Raw genomic sequence first — 17,938 nt, 5'->3', positions numbered from 1 at the left:
TTTTAGACAGTTATCCATTACTATTATCAATGTGTTTGGAGAAAAAGTAGTAAACCTAAACATGCTAAATAAACCTAAAAGTACAACAATGTAAGTTAAAAGATCCATTAAAAGATCCATTAGTCAAACCATTTATCCTTTTTTATTCAATAATGAATAATTCACTCTCTTACGAACATTTTATAGCACATTCAAATAACAAATATGGTATAAAATATAAATCTGCCACTTAAATACAGAGATGCATGGGGAACTAATTGGTTAAATCTGTGAAACTTACCAATAAACATGGGTCCTAGATGAACGTGATGATAAATTAATTAATTTAATAAATAATGTAATGGATACATAAATAAATTGATAAATATAGTGCAAATTCTTATTCATTTGCAAACTGAGTATCAGTTTAAAAGATAAAAATAACTTCTAATTAAATTAAACCACAAATGTCTGTTTGCAAGTCTGTACATTGGAAAGGCTGAGTTTACTTTATAATTAATTCAATAAATAAACTGGGAACAAATACATATATATTGTGCAAATTCTTGTTCAAGAGATAACAATACAAAACACATTTAGAAAGTTTTAAATAATAATTGAACCACAGTTGCTTGTGTTTCATAAGTATTATTGTTCAGAATCCTGGCTAGTCTAACAGTCTATCAATCTTACTGAAATACTTGAAAGCACCACAAGTAAGTATGGTACTGCAGCAGCTTTTTGTTTGCTGGAGTTAATGAGTAGACACATGGCATATCAGATATAGCAATATTTATGTTTGCCTTTTAAAACCACAGTGCTATTCCACAAAGATACGACTGCCTTGAAATCTCCTGAATCTTTTAGCATGGAGTTGGACTATTTATTTAGCGTTTTTAATGAAACATCATTTTTCTTCTCCTTTTACTGTAGGTAATATTTAGACTCAATTAGATACAAATAGATTTTGATGTTTGTCTTGCTCAATTTAAGAATGTTGCTGTCTGTAGCCCTGTGTATTTTGCCAAACGTATGCATTTCATCGTGAATAATGTACTGTATGACATAACCAGCTGAACTACATCATTCTTAAGTCTTCCAAATATATGTTCAGTGCACTTTGGTCTCCAGTACATCAACCATGATGTCCAGCGGAGTGTACGTCTGCATGCCCCATCCTTGTGGGTCCATTTTTACTCTCAGAGTTAAATTAACACTCTGGATTGTACTGTGTCCCACAGAGTCTGACATTTTGTACGGTGGAATTAATGATGGCTGTTGAATGAATGAACCCATAGCTGTCAGAGGGCATATCATGTGGAAACCAAAGGTTGACTTACTTGACAAAATTGCTATTAAATTGACATGTAACAGTCTGTATCCTTTGGATTTAAAAGGCAATATTGGCTACACATTTTAAGGTACCAATTTTTTTTGATATAGTCGTACTTACTGTATATTTTGATTCTGTTTTGAGATTGTTGAAGCATCTATCACAGTTTCATCTTTAAATGCCAGTTATTTTGACACATCTTTGCCTTTCACTGTGACTCAATGCAGGAACCATTTTGAGACTATGGAGAATGAATTCAGTGAAACATCACACTTTGCACACAAGTACCAGTGGAGCTGAGCATTGTCTGGAATTGATGATATTTTCTAACCCCCCTTTTCTGTACTTGGCATCATGGAATTCTTTGACATGCCCCCTTAAACCCATGTTTTATGTGTTATTCTTAAAGCTTAAATCTGTACTTTTAATGTACATTGTCTCCCTCTCCTGACGGAGAGAGGTAATTGTGATGATGTTAGAACTACAATAAAGATGGCGGCTGCATCATGTCCAATTCGCTGTGCCATCTGATTCAAATAACTTTGACATTGTCAACTAGAAGGTGTCCTACTGTACCCGACACCAGGATCTACATTTGTCAGTGAAAGAGTAGAGACTAGAGACACCACCGCCAACCAACTGCAGATGTGCTAGTTCTAATAACATACTTTTTCATACAGATTTATTAAAATGCCATTTTATTCATTAAAACAAATCTTGAATTGTAGCTTTAATTGTCGCAATTTGAAGCGTTGCAGACTCTGAGGGCATCGAATACACTCGGCCTGTTGATACTCACGTTGTTGATATCCATCTAATAAAATTATTGGGTTTTCAGAGTGTAGACTGAGGTTTGTGTTGTGTTGTGTTTAGGGGTGTGCCGATTAATTTCACGAAACGATACGATACGATATTGGGCTCACAACTTCGATACGATTTCGATACGATACGATACGCACTTTTTTATTATGAAAATATATGGGGGAGAAAAAAAGCTAATGCAAACAAATAATTCAGTTTTTGCATTATGCAAACTTGTAGCTTTTCAGCTACAATAGCCGTTTTGAATCCAAATAGGGCAATAGTGTGACACCTGACCCGAAGAAAAACAACATGTTGTCACCCTTTTCACCTCGGGGCTGTTTGCATGCCTGATTATTGTTAATGTAAAAAAACGATACATATCGTCACGAAAACGTATCGTGATATATCGCGGGACGATACAGTATATCGGCACACCCCTAGTTGTGTTGTGTTGTGTCGTGTGACTCGTGACGTGTCGTGTCATTCATGGTTAGGTTGCTGAGCGTGAGGATCAGGCCCAAGAGCTGCAGGATGCTATCACCGAGCTGCACCAAGAGATGAGTAGGAAGGACCAGGAGAACCTCCGACAGCTACAGCAACTTCAACAGCTGGAGAACCGGGTGAAGGACCTCACTGACCAGGTCAGCTGATCACTGCCTGCATCCAGGCAGACTAGAACTGGTTGTTTCTTCCACCAAGTGTAGACATGATCTTGAATACTTTCTGTATGTTTGTATCTGTATTGTATCTGTATTTCTGTATGTGTATGTACAGTTGAAAGGCAGCGAAGATACCATAAGGCAGTTGAGTTTGGTGGTGACTAATCTCTCAAGAACAGATTCTGCTCTGCGTTGGAATCTGTCGTGAAGGTTCGTCATAACGTGTACACACTGGGCTACAAGTGGGCGTGCCTTCAGATCAGGAAGCAGGCCGCGCTTTACCCAATCAAATGTAGTGGGCGGGATTTACGTGTCCGCCGATCATTCCCCACTCGAAACCAACCGAAACTAATTTAACAATAGCGTCCGCGGAGTAGACAAAACCACGAAAAGATATTCACATTTTAACTTGCTCTTTTATCATAGAAACAAGTGGGCTTATAACCAAAACGATCCATGTTCTCTGGGAGAAGTGGTGTTAGTGTTCCGTGTAGACATATTGTTAGTGGGAATGAAAACATAGTCGCACCACCGGAAGTGAAACGCTGAAGGCAGACCAAAACCCCGGTTTCCTTGCGCACGGGTGCTACGTCGTCATTGTCCCAGAGCCAAGTGAGATAGTACAAACAGCAGAGGGCGCTGTTTTTCCTTCTCATTTGGTTCTGGGTTCCCAGATTGGGTGGTGACTAGCAGAGAGGGTGTTACCACCAGTAATTGACTTACTTGACTTAAACCCTTTTGCTCTTTGGGGAGCACAGGTCATTCATTAACTTCTTCCAGTTGGTTCGGTGTTGGGCGATCTTCTCTGCTTCCTTCCAAGATGTTCTTTTTCCCCTGGGTTCCGCCTCAACAGACCCTTTCCAGCTGTTTCTGGGTCTTCCTAGTTTTCTTTTCCCCTGAGGGTTCCAGGTTAAGGCCTGCCTGGTTGTGTTGGAGGGTGGTTTCCTCAAGGTGTGCCCAATCCACCCCCATTTAAAGAAGGGGGGGTCAGCTGAACGACCTCCTTTCGGCTTTTGTTGTCACAGGGTCGTTCTTGTCTGGGAAGGGACATCTTCCACTTCCAAACCTTGCTGAATGTTTTTCATAACTGTTTCGGTAATCATGTTGATCCTAAGCAAATATATTGGTCCACCAAATGATAGGGCCACGTTGGCCCTGGTATGTTTCTAGGTGGATCCAGGCAGGCCTTCATAGCTACTTTAATGGCCCGGGTGGCAATCCACCCGCCATACTTCGCCCTGCCTGGTAATCCCTTACTTTTAGCCGTTACCGCCTTTCACGACTTGGACGTGGGGCTGGGTTTTGAGAGTCCACCAATAACTTGCCTGAAAACTCATCAATCATGTATCACTGTGGTTTTCAACCTTTTTCGCATCAAGGACCCCCAAATTGACACATATTAGCCCACGGACCCCCATTTGAAAAAGATATGCCAGGGACTCAACCATTTAAATTTTTTAGAGTTACAGACACATAAGTGTCACTTTGGTTTCTAACTATTAATTTGGCTGGGGACCCCCTGGAACCCCCTCAAGGACCACTGGTGGTCCCCGGACCACTGGTTGAGAACCACTGATGTATCATACTCCTATCTACAGTGTAATCAAAATTAACATAATCTAGGGAAATATTTCAATCTGTAACTTAAATCTAATTTGAGATCTTTTCATATCTTTAAATGGGAAAATAGCTGGTAGAAATTCTGCGTTTTGCATGCAATGTAATACGTCTACTGGTATGTCATGTGCACACAAAGCCTACACATTAATTGGATTAAGGGTACAATTCTATAAATGCACACTTCACACACAAGTCACACAGCTTTATGAAATCTGATACATTATCATGGGGTCACAGTTGTAATTGCTCTGACGCAGAACTGGAGCTTTTTTGAGAGGCTGCTTGTTAAAGGGGGTCGTAATGACGGCACATGTTAATAGATCCAACATGGCAGCCAAGGCCAAGCTGAATAGCAGCCTGTCCGCCTGACACCACCCCCCAGGCCTTGTTCTGCAAAGAAGAGCCACTATCTCTTGACATCGACACACATCTGGCACTAAGCCCAGAGACCATGGAAGTCAATTAGCCCCAATGAATTGTAATATTGTGCAATTTTAATCAGGCTGTAATTCTGCATAATTACCTTATAATTTCTGGATGGGTTTGATTGCAGTTTAGACTACGTGTAGCTGAAAGAAGGCCAAGAGTTCAAGCAGGGAGGTATGCACGCCTGCAAATACAGGGCCTTTGGGTTCCTTTTCTTGGGCAAAATGGTGCAACAAAAAAAACCCTGATGAAACAAAGTTTTTTTTCTTCTCTTCTTATTGAATTTGGGAGGTCAGGCACAATGAATAAGGCCATAATTGTGGACATAGCTGCTGAGATAGTAGATTGCCCAATTAGCTGATGCCTCGTCAATGACAAGCTGCAATTCTCTGTCTCCCATAGAGCACTGTGACCTTCAAATCATGGTAAAGATTAGTTAGAGAGCTTTCCTGATGAGCATAGGGCTGGTTGTTGATGATTCAGAGTTTTCTGATTGGCCCATGACTATAGCATCCTGTCTAGACTGGTAGCTAATAAAGAAATGCTGTCCCACCGTGAAAATGCCGGTGCTGGGTGAGAAAAATACAGAGAAATAACCCAGTGCTACGTCTTTGGGAGTTGGAAAAACAAAAGTTCTTTGAAGGATTTAGGAGTAGTGAATGTTAACCCATTAAGACCAGGAAAGCATCTGTCATTTTAGATTTTAACCACTTTAACCATTATTTTATATTTTGGCTATTCAAAAATAGCAGATATACAAGTTCATAGCACGGCACTCAATGCCGTGCTGTGAACTTGTATATCTGCTTCGCAAATCTTTGAATATATGTTTTTAAAGCGAACATTTGTAACTCAAATCTTTGCTTCTGGGGGTCCCTGGAACTAAATACCACTGATATAGCAACATAGGTTTTTCAGAAACCAGTTAGGATTTAGAAGACATTTGTAGATGCGTTCCCGGATTGAATGGGTTAAGTCAGAAAGATCCTAGCCTCTTGTCTTCCATCCATACAGACTTATCTTTCCTCCCATATTCTTCACCCCTCAGCTGTCTCTCCCCCCCCCCCCATCTCCCTCTTCCTCACTGTGGAGGAAATGCATTGGAAAGGAGAACCAAAGTCACACAACATTAGTTTGGTGGTGGCTGCCGCTGCAGAGAGCCATTACTCTTCCCTGACAGTATCAAAGAGAGCAGCGTATAGCCGGGGTGCACCAAGCCCCCCCCTCCCCGCTCCCCCCCTCGCCATGCGCCACTCGCAGGAAATTGCCTCATACTTCAGCGGGCAGGAGGTGACACGGCAGCGACACCCACGCATGTGTCACTTTCAGGGGCCCGGGGCCTGTGGGTGGGAGTGGCCATTTGGTGTCAGACACACAAACGCTGCCTGGGGAGCAGTAGAGGAGGACTGCTCAGGGGAAGGAGAGGCCAGGCCAGGCCGGGCCGGGAAGGGTTGAGCTCTGGTCCGACATAACCATGAACATTCCCGGGCTTTCTAGGCTGACTAGGCAGGGCTGAGGTTAACACTCCTACAGAGACCCACACATTCACATAGGGGGTTGTGGTGACACTGGAATGTTCCTTTCACGTGCGCGTGTGTGTGCGCGCGCGTGTGCGTGTGTCACACACACACACACACACACACACACAAACACACATACTGTATACAAACTATATGTAGTGCCCTTGTGCCCTGTCTTAGACCTGGAGCTGGTCCCCTGGCGCTGCTCAGTTGCTGTCCACCGCTCTAATAGTTAGGATGGGTCAAATACAGAGGACAAATTTCCCCACGGGGATCAATAAAGTATAACTTAACCTACACTGTAAAATCAGTGAGTGTTGGTTTAACACAGGGTGTACAAATGTAACAACAAAAAAAATACCGTAAGGATCCATTTGGTTGATCTGATTTACATAACAAAAAACAACACTGAGGTTTTGCTGTCTGCCTGTTCTACTGAAGAGGACTTGGACTGTAGAACGTCAACAGACAGCAACATAAGGTAATTGAAAAGGAGAGTTGTATTATAAGGTATGTATGCAGAGGACATAGGGTAGGGTAATAGGTCTTGTTGGGCTTTTGTAGCGTGTTGGGGGAGCTTCTGAAAACTGCTCTGTGCTCACGTGAAGACCAGCAGTCAGGAGGCTAAAGGGGGACTGGAGTGGTCTAGCTCAGTGGTTCCCAAACAGTGGGTCAGGACCCATTTGTGGGTCGCCGGTCCATTTTTATGGGTCGTGAGTAATTTCTTTTTCATGAATTTAACACAAGTTCTGACATTTTTCTGAATATTTTCATAATTAAATGCCAAAAATCAACAAATGTTTAAGAAGTAGTGAAAATAACAATTTTCACTAGTTAGGGTCACAAGCTGAAAAGTTTTGGAGCCACTGGTCTAGCTCAACAACCAATCGGATGTAGTCATGATGCTATGGGACACCTCTCTCAGTACACACACCTACTGTACCCCCTGTTAAGTGCGAGTGTGCCTCTAAATCAGTCGATGAAAGGGAATGAGATCATGAAAATTTGGGCTAATAAGTAATTTGGGTAGCGCTCCCAAAATGGGAGTTGAGGAGCTGCCCGGCCCACCAGCCCCAACCCCCCCCTCTCCCCCCCAATCCCCCCACGCTCCCTCCCTCTCGCCCCCTTTTGCCATTCTGCCAGACCTCTTGAGAGGACCTGATGTTTATTGCCATTGTAAAGGCAACCTTTGTTGTGATTGTGCGTGCTTTGCTGTCCCTTCTCCATGTTTCCCCATTCTCCTTTCATTTTGTGCGCTGGGCTGGGCTATGTGTGTGTGTGTGTGTGTGTGTGTGTGTTGGGGGGTGGGTTGCTGCCTCTTGTGGCTCTATGATTAGAGGGGGAAGGAGGGGGGGAGAGAGAGAGAGAGGCAGAGTGCTGCTCAGCAGGACTCTCTGTTTTATATTCATCAAAAGAGAGCTGCCTTTGATTTGCTCCCTCTCCCTTTGACATGTGACAGCGCCGTGCTGCTGCAGTCCAGCCGAAGGAAATCGTGCACTTTAACCAACCCCTCTTTTCTCCCTCTTGTCTCCCCTCCACACACTTCCACCCCTTCTCCCTCTGCTCTTGTCCCGTAGCCCCCCCCTCCCCTCCCCAGTAGCCACTATTACAGCCCTCCACTCCCCTCTTGTGACACCCTCCACCCCCTGCGGTCCGACCCTCAGGCGGGCCAAGGCGCTGGCTTATTAATTTCTCCATTATTATTGATATTGCCCGTGCTTCTCAAATTGGTCAGACTTTTTTGCCAAGGTCGTTCTATCGTTCCCCCGCCAAACCCCCCCACTCCTCCTCCTCCTCTGGTTTCCTTCTTGAGAAGCAGACATAAAGCATTGAGCGACTGACTGTAAAGAAATGTAATGAGCATACAGATACTGTACAGTAACAAAGAGAGGGTCAAAACAACGGAAACTAAAGCAGACGTTTGGCAGGATGATGATGATGATGATGCTGAATCTCTAAGGAAGGCACTATCTGTTAGCTTGGTCAAATACCATGGGCGGTGTTATATATCAGGGATTTTCAACCCTTTTCATATCAAGGTCCATTATTTATTCAGCATTTGAGCCATGGACCACCGTTTGATGAGATTTAGACTCTCAAGACCCATGACTTTGTTATCGTTGGATAAGCTTTTGTCCACAATTCCAGGCTGTATTCATGCAGTACCATAAAAGATAACTGGCAAACGTTGATCAAAATAACAATTATTTAATTAAGTAATGCAGATGTTTAACAATAATTTAACTCTTGGCACTAGAGTTAAAGATCTAAGGGTCCATTTGGTTTCTTTCCAACTCTCCATCATTTACCTGGGGACCACCTGGAACCCCCTCAAGGACCACTGGTTGAGAAACACTGTTATAGATGGTAGATTGTTGGTATAGGGCAAAAAAAGGATAGATGGATAAATACTGTAGATACAGATAGATGGGTAGATAGGTAGATATATTATGTAGATAGGTAGATAGATTATGTTGATAGGTAGATAGATTATGTAGATAGGCAGATAGAGAAGGCATAGACTCTATGAGTAAGTAAGTTCCACTTAGAGAAGTGTGACAGTGCTTATAGCATGACCTTCTCCTTCTGGTCGCTTTTGGAAGGCGTTTGCAGTGTTGACACAGTAGCCCACTCTATAGGCACTTAAAACTAGCACATCACTCCATTCTGTTGAGTCTGTGATGGCTCATACTAAAACCACATACACATTCACCTCACTATTCAAACACTTGCCCATCTGCAGTGTGCCAGGCCCCCTGGCTAACACACACACACACACACACACACACACACACACACACACACACACACACACACACACACACACACACACACACACACACACACACTTGTGTGTTTGAACAGGACTGTTCTGTACCGCAGAGACCAAGCTGGTTATTAACAGTGTAAATTATTAAAGCAATTTCAACTCAACAAACAGTGGTGGGAGAGCAGCAAGCAGATGAAGTAGTGTGTGTTTGTGTGTGTGTGTGTGTGTGCGTGCGCACGCGTGTGTATGTGTATGTATGTGTGTGTGTGCATGTGTGCGTGTGTGTCTGTGTGCTTGGGTGCACGAGAGCGTGTGTGGGTGCATGTGTGTATGTGTGCGTGCATGTGTGTGTATGTGTGTCTATTTGATCCATGGGGAGGGATGGACAGACTAAGGCCATTCGCTAGCTGATTCTTTATCCCTGCAGTGGCCCAGCTAACAAGGTCACACATGCCCAAGGTTAGCTCTCTGGGAGGGGAACATGCTTGGGCAATATTTCACCTCATTCTCCTTGGTTCCATAAGCTACACACCTGGCAGGAAAATTACTCCTTTTTTCAATCAGTAAATCTCACATTTGGTGCTGTACAATGCAATTCTACAGTACGATGAAATCCTACTGTATAATTTTTCATTCTGCTTATCAGAATGCAATTCTACTGCTCTAAATGTCCTCATTTATAGTTTATATTGTATGCCGTGGCATGAGGAAAGGGACACCCTGCTAGTGAAACATTTCTGTGTGACGCTGCAGTCGCTGTACCTTCTGACCAGCTAGGGTATACGCTAATATGCTTTGACATGGTGTCTTACATTTATGTAAACTCTGTTGTGTTTCTTTCCTTTCCACTTAGTTTTTTATCAAAGCATTTGACCAGAAAGCCTCAGTTAATCAGTGCCTCTGCGGCTCAGGGAGAGCTTTGTGCTTAGTCGACCAACAACGGCAATGACACCCAAAGTGAGAAGGCGTTAAAAAGCAATAGCCGTTCACTGTGCATGAATAATGCTTGGGGCGCGTGGAGGCTACAACACCTTTCAATGTGGCTCTAGACATCGGTTTGATTTTGCTGTCAGCTGAAATGGACTTTGATTGGAGTTTGATGCTGTTCTCTGACCATACGATAGCCCTCTTCTGCGGCTGACACCAAGACTCTTCAAGGTGAACACTCCAGAGTCCTGTCTACATGCATGCATCTTATCACTGTCTCCCTAATGGTCCTTTACTTAGCTCTGAGGCATCTTCCCCAGCACTCAAGCTAATGTCACCCGCTGTCATTTCCAATGTTCACTTGCCCCAATAAGCAGAGACAGACGCTCCGCTCTTTCTCCACTCTGCCACTTGACAGAAGGGCCGAGAAGGAGACAAGGGGGCTGATGAGAGGAAAGAGAAAGGAGAGAGAGAGAGGGGGGGCGTTAAAGCTCACAACGCTGCACTTAAACTTTGTGTCAGAAGTAGCTGGTCTCCTTCCCTGCGCTGTAATCTCTGAAGCCATGGCGCACCGGTGTCAGTGTTAAGTTGATACCAAGCATCAGGCCTCTGTAGCACCTAAACCCCATAATCCTGCTCAATAGGGAGCGGGGTCCAGCTCTCTGTGTATATGCGGAAGATTCACTGCTCTTTTTTTCTTGTCTCTTTCCTCTCCTGTTTTGTTCCCTTGAGTCGCCGGTCTGCTTTGTGGTCCTTCCAGCGCCCCAGAAGGCTGCAGGTGATTCCAGTACTAATCCCCACCCCCCCTTTAAAGTGATTCTTAACTTGGAAGGAAGCACAAATAGCCATTCTCTGGGCTGTGCAGACTCACCGCCGCTGAGGTCTTGTGTCATATTGAAGACTTTTTAGCAACAACGAGACCTATACTTTTTTGTTGACCTTCTTGTCTTGCACCCGCAGGAGATAGTATTCTGTCAAATGAATGGGACAGTACTCTTTAGCTACAATCTAGGCTTTTTGCACTGCGTTTTTGGCCCATTTTAGAATTGTGTTATGCCTTGCAGATATTATGAAAATAATCCATCTCCAGGCCTGTTGCCCTGTAGTCTAAACACCATCCACAACCTCCCACAAGATGATTGTTTGTGTATCTGGGTTGACTTGTCTTCTCACCATCTGACAGATCCACTTACCAGTATAACTACAGCAATGCAAATCACGTCAGGAGACAGAAGCTGGGGGCGCATTTTTGTTTGCTTTCCTTTTTAAAGGGCATACTGTATTCTGTTTTATTTACAGTGTTGCTGTGTTATTAAGAGTTGAGTTTGTTGTAAATCAGTATCATGTCATCAGTGTATCTTTTGTGCTGCTTGCTCTCCCTCTGCTGTCAGAGTTTTTGACTTGACGCAGCCAAGAGTCAGCACCTCACACCCTTTGTTCTCCCGGCAAAGGGTGCCAACTGCAATGGAAAATAGTAAATAGGAAAAGGGTTCAAACTCAGTGTTTGTCAGCAAATGAAGCAGCAGGCATATCTGTGCAGTTAGCATGCAGCGAGCGTCCTTGGCTCTTGGACAGGGTTGGGGAAAAAAATAATAAACATGCTATATTAGCGTTAAAGTAGAAAGAGCAGTATCTGGAATACGGCGCTATGCCAGGCCTAATCTTATCAGTGACACCAACGCCTATCAGGTAGAATCTCTTAGTTTAGCAGAACTGAGCAGATCATGATAAGTCCTGGGGGGTGAAAAAAATCCCTTTTGCTACATGGGAACACCTGTCCCTGCCTTGGAGTAGCTTTGGCAGAGCCAACTGCAGGCAATTATTTGCTGGCGGTCAGCATTTGGCCTATCTGCAGGGATTAGCTGTGGGAATGCTGACCTGGGAGCTGGCTGGCCATGATGCGGTCACACCTGAATGAGTGGACCCTGGGCAGGACCTGGGGAACAGATAGACTGCCCTGGGGGGGGCGGGGGCGGGGGATGCTAAACCTGGATGGGGGAAATATTTGGACTGAGCCTCATACTGCGGTACAGTATGCATCTTCCATACCAATGACCTCTAAGAGTGGTGAAGCTCCAGAAATGAACCTTCTGCATAATGGAGATAAACGTAGGTCACTGGTCTTCTTAGCAAGAGATAAGAGGCTGTATTTAACTGGGTGGGTTTATACGTACATCGTCTCTCTGCTGTGGGGCAGCGAGTAGTTTGAAATAGGCCTAAGTATTATTGCTTGGGACAAAATGTGGTTGCCCATGTGTGACTGCAAGTTAATGTTTTAGTTGTGTGTGTGTGTCTGTCTGTCTCTGTGTGATTATGTGCAGATTGGGTCAGAGTGACTCTGCTTCAGTTGCTTGGGCGTGAATGTTGTTCAGTTGCCTGAGTGCTGAGAGAGAGTGTGCCTGGGTGTGTATTTGTGTGCATCTGGTCTGGCTGTGGACGTGATTGTGTTTTGATGAGGTCTCAGTGGTGCACCACGCTCTGGCCTTGTTGAGATTCTCGCCACCTCGCATCCCCATTGCTTTCCCAATTTGACAGCTGATGGGATCTCAGATGGAATGTGCGAGTGTGAATTGCCAGCAATATACATAACAGCCTCATTTCTCTTCCCCATCCCACTCCTCACCAGCGCCTCCCTCCTGCCTATATTCATTCCTCCCTTCCACCTCCTCTCCATTTCTCTCTCTCTCTCTCTCTCTCTCTCTCTCTCTCTCTCTCTCTCTCTCTCTCTCTCTCTCTCTCTCTCTCTCTCTCTCTCTCTCACCATCTCTCTCTCTCTCACCATCTCTCTCTCCATCTATCCACACACAACGGGACATGTTTTAAACCTTGCAGAGGGTTCAGAAACAGTGCCAACACCAGTCCATGTATTTTCATCCCCTGCTGTTTGTGGGACCCAGGTCCCCTCAATGCTCCACAGAGTATGGGTGTATTGTGAGTTAACCAAAGAGTGGTGCCAGTAAGAACTCTTGCAACACAGCTCATCATTGCTATAAAATGGCGAGTGTGTCCAGTGCTAAGCACCAATACACACTGCTAATCCTCCTATTTTCTGCTGCCTGCCTCACAGAGAAGAAGCAGGGGAACAAGGTCAGATCGAGAAGTTATTCAATCAGAAATGGCTCTGTAGCGCCAAAGGACAGCACGGTATAAGCACCTTTTGTAAGTGCACATTCTCGCAAGGTCAGGTTGGGTGTTTTAATTTACTGTCTTAAGCCTGATTTGCAACAACTCATTGAATTTCTAAAGAAGAAAAGAAAAGATACAATATTTCAAATTGTTGCTATTGGGCAGAAACCTTGTATAGCCTATCCATATTTCTTCTCTTTTTTTGTGTGTAAAGTAATACCGTGAGGCTCATAGTGTAGATTGTGCTCTTTTTGAAGTGCTGAATTTTTTAAAGTGAAAGTGTTCTGTCTGTGGGTTTTATGAATATTTTACAATTTTAAAGTATTAAGAGCTTGTGACTTAATGATAACTATGTTCGATCCATTGGAACACTTTATTTTTTCCATTTCCTGAGAAGTAACAGTTTTATTCATACAAGCTTCCCACCCGACAGCAACAAAATATTTCTTATGTATTGAAATACAAAAGTTGCCGAAACAGTGACTAGCTGCTCTGTGAGGAATATTTCTCATAATGGGCGATTCACTCATTCTTATCAACAACTTTCAAAAAATTCTATCTTATACAGTACATCTGTTTTTTTCTTTTTACATTATGCAGCAGACCTGTGCCAATTTCTTCCCAAACTACATGAGCGTCATGAACCAGGGACAACACAAGCTTTTATTCTTTAATTACATCCCTTTCATTTACTGTATACAGTAATATGCCTTTATCTCTGTGTGTTTTAGCACATTGAAAACCTGCTGTTGTACTGAAGTAGCAGTGTGCAATAAGAACTCATTTGTTTCCCCATGGTACATTTTGGGAAACACCCCGCCACTGTGAAAAACGGTAACGTGTAATGGCGTTGTACTGTAGCTGCAATAAATATAGTGTGCTGTAATGTCACTGTCCGTATCTTTAAGTCACAAAGGAATTAGACGTACGAGTAAATTCTTGACTAGTATACTAGTAACAATGTGCCAACCTGATAGAACATGTGCCAGTGTTGGCTGACCAGTGCACATGACGACTGGCATCACTATGACCACAAATTGAGCTTCTGTTTTCCTTTACATTGACATTCAATTGCCAGTGGTTCTGTTTGTATGGCTGCAAATTAATAATTGTGTGTGTGTGTATGTGTGGGGGTGTGTGTGTGTGTGTGTGTGTGTGTGTGAGTGTGCGTGTGCGTGTGCGTGTATTCGCGCACGTGTGTGTGTGTGTGTGTGTTTGCATAAAATAATGTAAGGGCAAACTTACATTATTTATCAATCAGACTGAGACAAATTCTCTCCTACAGCAAAATGAGAATGGGTGCTCCAGCACGAGTGTGCTCGTCAAATGGACTCTACTAGATGACAGTGGAATTCATTTCCGGGCACGCGGGTACACGCGTGTGTGCGTACACGCACGCATACGTGCATGCATACACGCACACAAGCGTGCATGCATGCATGCATGCAGTATTTTCATATGACGTAAGAATGCATGTACACTTCGTGTGAGAGGCATACCCGTACGACGTGAGAATGTGTACACGGTGTGTGTTTGAGTGTTTTGTGCACTGTGACAGGACTGTGGTAATGAGCCTCGGCAGCAGCCTTTTTTAGTATTAAATGCACATCTCCCTTCCTTTAAAGGCAGTAAAGCATGTTGGGAGGCAGTGAAATGTTTACAGCGCTGTGGTTGGCTCCTGCAGCATGCCTGACCATGGACGATATTACTGCAGCTCCCAGCCCTAATCACTCATCCCTGCCCATCAATCAGAGTCCCGCCCCCCTCTCTCTCCTTCCCGCCTCCACGGTGCTCCTGAAAACCTCATTACAAGGACACATTTAATGCCTTCCCACAATGTTTATAATGATCAAACCCACTTAAATAGTTTCCCCCTTTCTTTTCAGCTGTGTGGCAGGTTGAGATCTATAAAGATGCAGATTCTGGTGGCCTTCTGGTCATATATGTAAGTTTAGGGTCATTGCGGGGTGAGTAAAGGTGGAAAGCTTAACCACTTAAACCCTCTATACTTCATTGACCGGAGTTGCCCAGGGGTCTGTACTGGGTCAACTCCCCCCCCCCCCCCCTTCAACAAATGTCTGTCTCCAGAATAGGGATTCTAGGGTTCATGTGGTTAAGAGTTAACCCATGAACCCATGGGTCCAGTTTCACACTCTCAGGGATGCTATAGGGTTCAAGTGGTAGAGGACTCTTGAGCATCAAGTGCTTGGAGTGAAAGGGAAGAAAGTCTGTGCACATTGCTGTAATAATGATGGTGGGCCATTAACCCATTAAGACCGGGAACTATCTGTGTCATTTTTAGATTTCTTTGGCTTTTCAAAAATAGCAGATATACAAGCTCGTAGCTATGTGAGCTTGTAGATCTGCTATTTTAGAAAAATCATGAAAATGTGTGCAAATCTTTGAATGTATGTTTTTAAAGCGATTTTTTTTAACTCAAATCTTTGCTTCTGGGGACAAAATGTCTTCTAATAACAGCTTTTTTGAAAACAAGTATCAGTGGTTCTCAAACGTTTTCATGTCAAGGACCCCCAAAATGATTTGGATTTGGCCGCGGACCCCCATCTCAAAATATTTTGTTCCAAGGACCCCTAGAAGCAAAGATTTGAGTTACAAATGTTTGCTTTAAAACATATAAATATATTAAAAGATTTATCGCAGCACTTGGTGCCACGCTATGAGCTTGTATATCTGCCATTTTTGAATAGCCAAAGAGATCTAGAATGACACAGATTCTTTCCCCAGTAATGGGTTAAGGAAGCAAGGAGTATAAGATGTTTGTGATGTTTTGACGTTTACCAGATAGGCACTCTAAGTACTGTGAATGTACTGAATTACCTCAACACTGACGGCAGTTCATAAAGTTTTGGCACAGGCTGCCCAGTAACTTTTTTCAGATGAACTCCTGGAGTGGAGTAATTCTCTCTTGCCTCCTTGCTTCGTTTCTTACCTTTCTTAAGGCTTAGGGTTGGCGACCGTCCACTTGCCAGGATGCCACTCTATGCCACATTATCCTAAGCTATTTCAGCTGGTGGGCCCTGATTTGAGTTGCATTCTGCTGGGGATAACCGTCATGCACAATCATCATGCTGGATTAAAAGTTGGTGTGATTTGTGCTTCACAACGTTTTGCCCAAATCGATGAAGTCGGTCAAGAGCCGTAACCACAGATTGCATGCCCTCTGTTGCCTCGTGCACTCTGCTGCTGCACTGGCCTGAACTTGTATCTTTAATTCGCTTGCCAGCCCGTGACAACAAAAACTCATCAAACATAGACCAAATGGAGCCAGCAGTTTAAAATAAATATTTATTTTTCTTTTCCTTTTCTCTTCACAGTGTCTGAATGATGTTAGTAGTTGTACTCCCCCTTGCACCGGTATGTTCTGTTTGCCATATGTTATCAGCATTGCCTTGTACAGATTATTATTATTTTTTGTCATCAACCGGAAGGCTGTGCAGTATGTATGGCTGTCAGTACACACTCAGGATGCTTTGAAACATCTCTTCATGGTGAGGTAATCTCTGAACAGGACAGCCATTTGAATTCAGTGACTAAAGGAAGACAAACTACAACCTCTGTCCTCCTCAAACACTGGACAGAAAGGGGAATTCTTTCACCTCCCCATCTTGAAATCTGTCACAGATTTAATTTCCGTTTCTCTACAACTGTTTATCATAGCTACGCAAGACAAGATGAAGATGGAACAAAGCCAAGATGAGTAGCTGCTCCTATCGGCACTAGCTGTAGTCTATAGCTAGTATGTGTTTTAATTAATGTTTGTTTATTAGTAAGAGAGATGGTAGGCTGCCAGAGCTGTTGATTGAGCAACCTTAGTGTGAAGTACAGCCAGGATTGTTTCACATGCTGCTACAGTAAAGCTCTGCTGTGCAGTTTTAAATAAATTGTTACAATGTTATGGTTGCAGATGGTTGGTACATTTCATTACATCAGAAAATTGTGTCCAAGGGAGATACCTTTTAATAGAGAACTAGGTCTTATGGCATGTTTATTGGTTAGAATATGACAATCCCATTAAAACCCATTTTGGGCGGAAACCCCTATTTGTAACTATACCTTTCAGGACGTGAACCCCTTTTGGGGTTCTTGTTGCTATGTACAGTATATAGCAACATACATTTGTTGTAACCTCCATCCCAAATTTGTCAAATCTCCTCATGGTGGCGCTACAACAGCTCACTTCACGTTTTGGCCTATAACTCCTGAACCGTAGGTCGTACAACATCCCTTTCCCCTGGATTCCTTGGATCATGACACAACTTATAGGCCCTGTTTGTAACAGATTACATTTTCTGCCATAGTGCATTTTCTTCAAAACACACTTTTTGCTACTACTCCTTTGAGTAGTACAGCAGTTTGTCCCCAACTCACACAGATCGGTACACATTATCTCTGGGGTCATGGGATCAAGATGTATAGTTTCAGATCCCATTCCAAGTGGCTATGAGCAAAGTGTGCGGGCCCTGGTTAGGCAACCCATCCTGGCGAAGACCTGTTTCTGCTTTATTTTCTTTTTCTTTTCTCTCTATTAGAAGGTTGTGTGAAATTTTCCACCTTGAATATTGCTCGAAATTTGCAGCCCTGGTTATTTTCAGATGATCCAATTCACGCCTCGTCTGGGAGGCCATGTATATGCGTGTCTAATGTGTGTTCACATGCACACACATTCGTGCGTGTGTCTGAGTAGGAGGTAGATGATATAGCCATTTGCCATGTGGACCACTCAGGGAACAAACAGCATGATTAGATTCTCTGA

General features: G+C 43.5%; 1 protein-coding gene across 1 annotated transcript in view; it reads left to right on the top strand.

Annotated features, from left to right (window-relative positions):
- pmfbp1 (polyamine modulated factor 1 binding protein 1) overlaps nucleotides 1-17,938 on the top strand; it is a 190,411-nt gene that overhangs the window by 75,703 nt on the left and 96,770 nt on the right. The window contains exon 4 of the mRNA XM_080432673.1: nucleotides 2,611-2,757. Coding sequence (XP_080288799.1) covers nucleotides 2,611-2,757 — 147 coding nt within the window. The remainder of the gene's footprint in view (nucleotides 1-2,610; nucleotides 2,758-17,938) is intronic.

This window comes from Gymnoscopelus braueri (assembly GCF_963280865.1).
Source record: "Gymnoscopelus braueri genome assembly, chromosome: 1".
Taxonomy (NCBI): Eukaryota; Metazoa; Chordata; class Actinopteri; order Myctophiformes; family Myctophidae; genus Gymnoscopelus; species Gymnoscopelus braueri.
The sequence above is the reverse complement of the archived record's forward strand: the minus strand, read 5'-3'. Positions and strand labels throughout refer to the sequence as shown.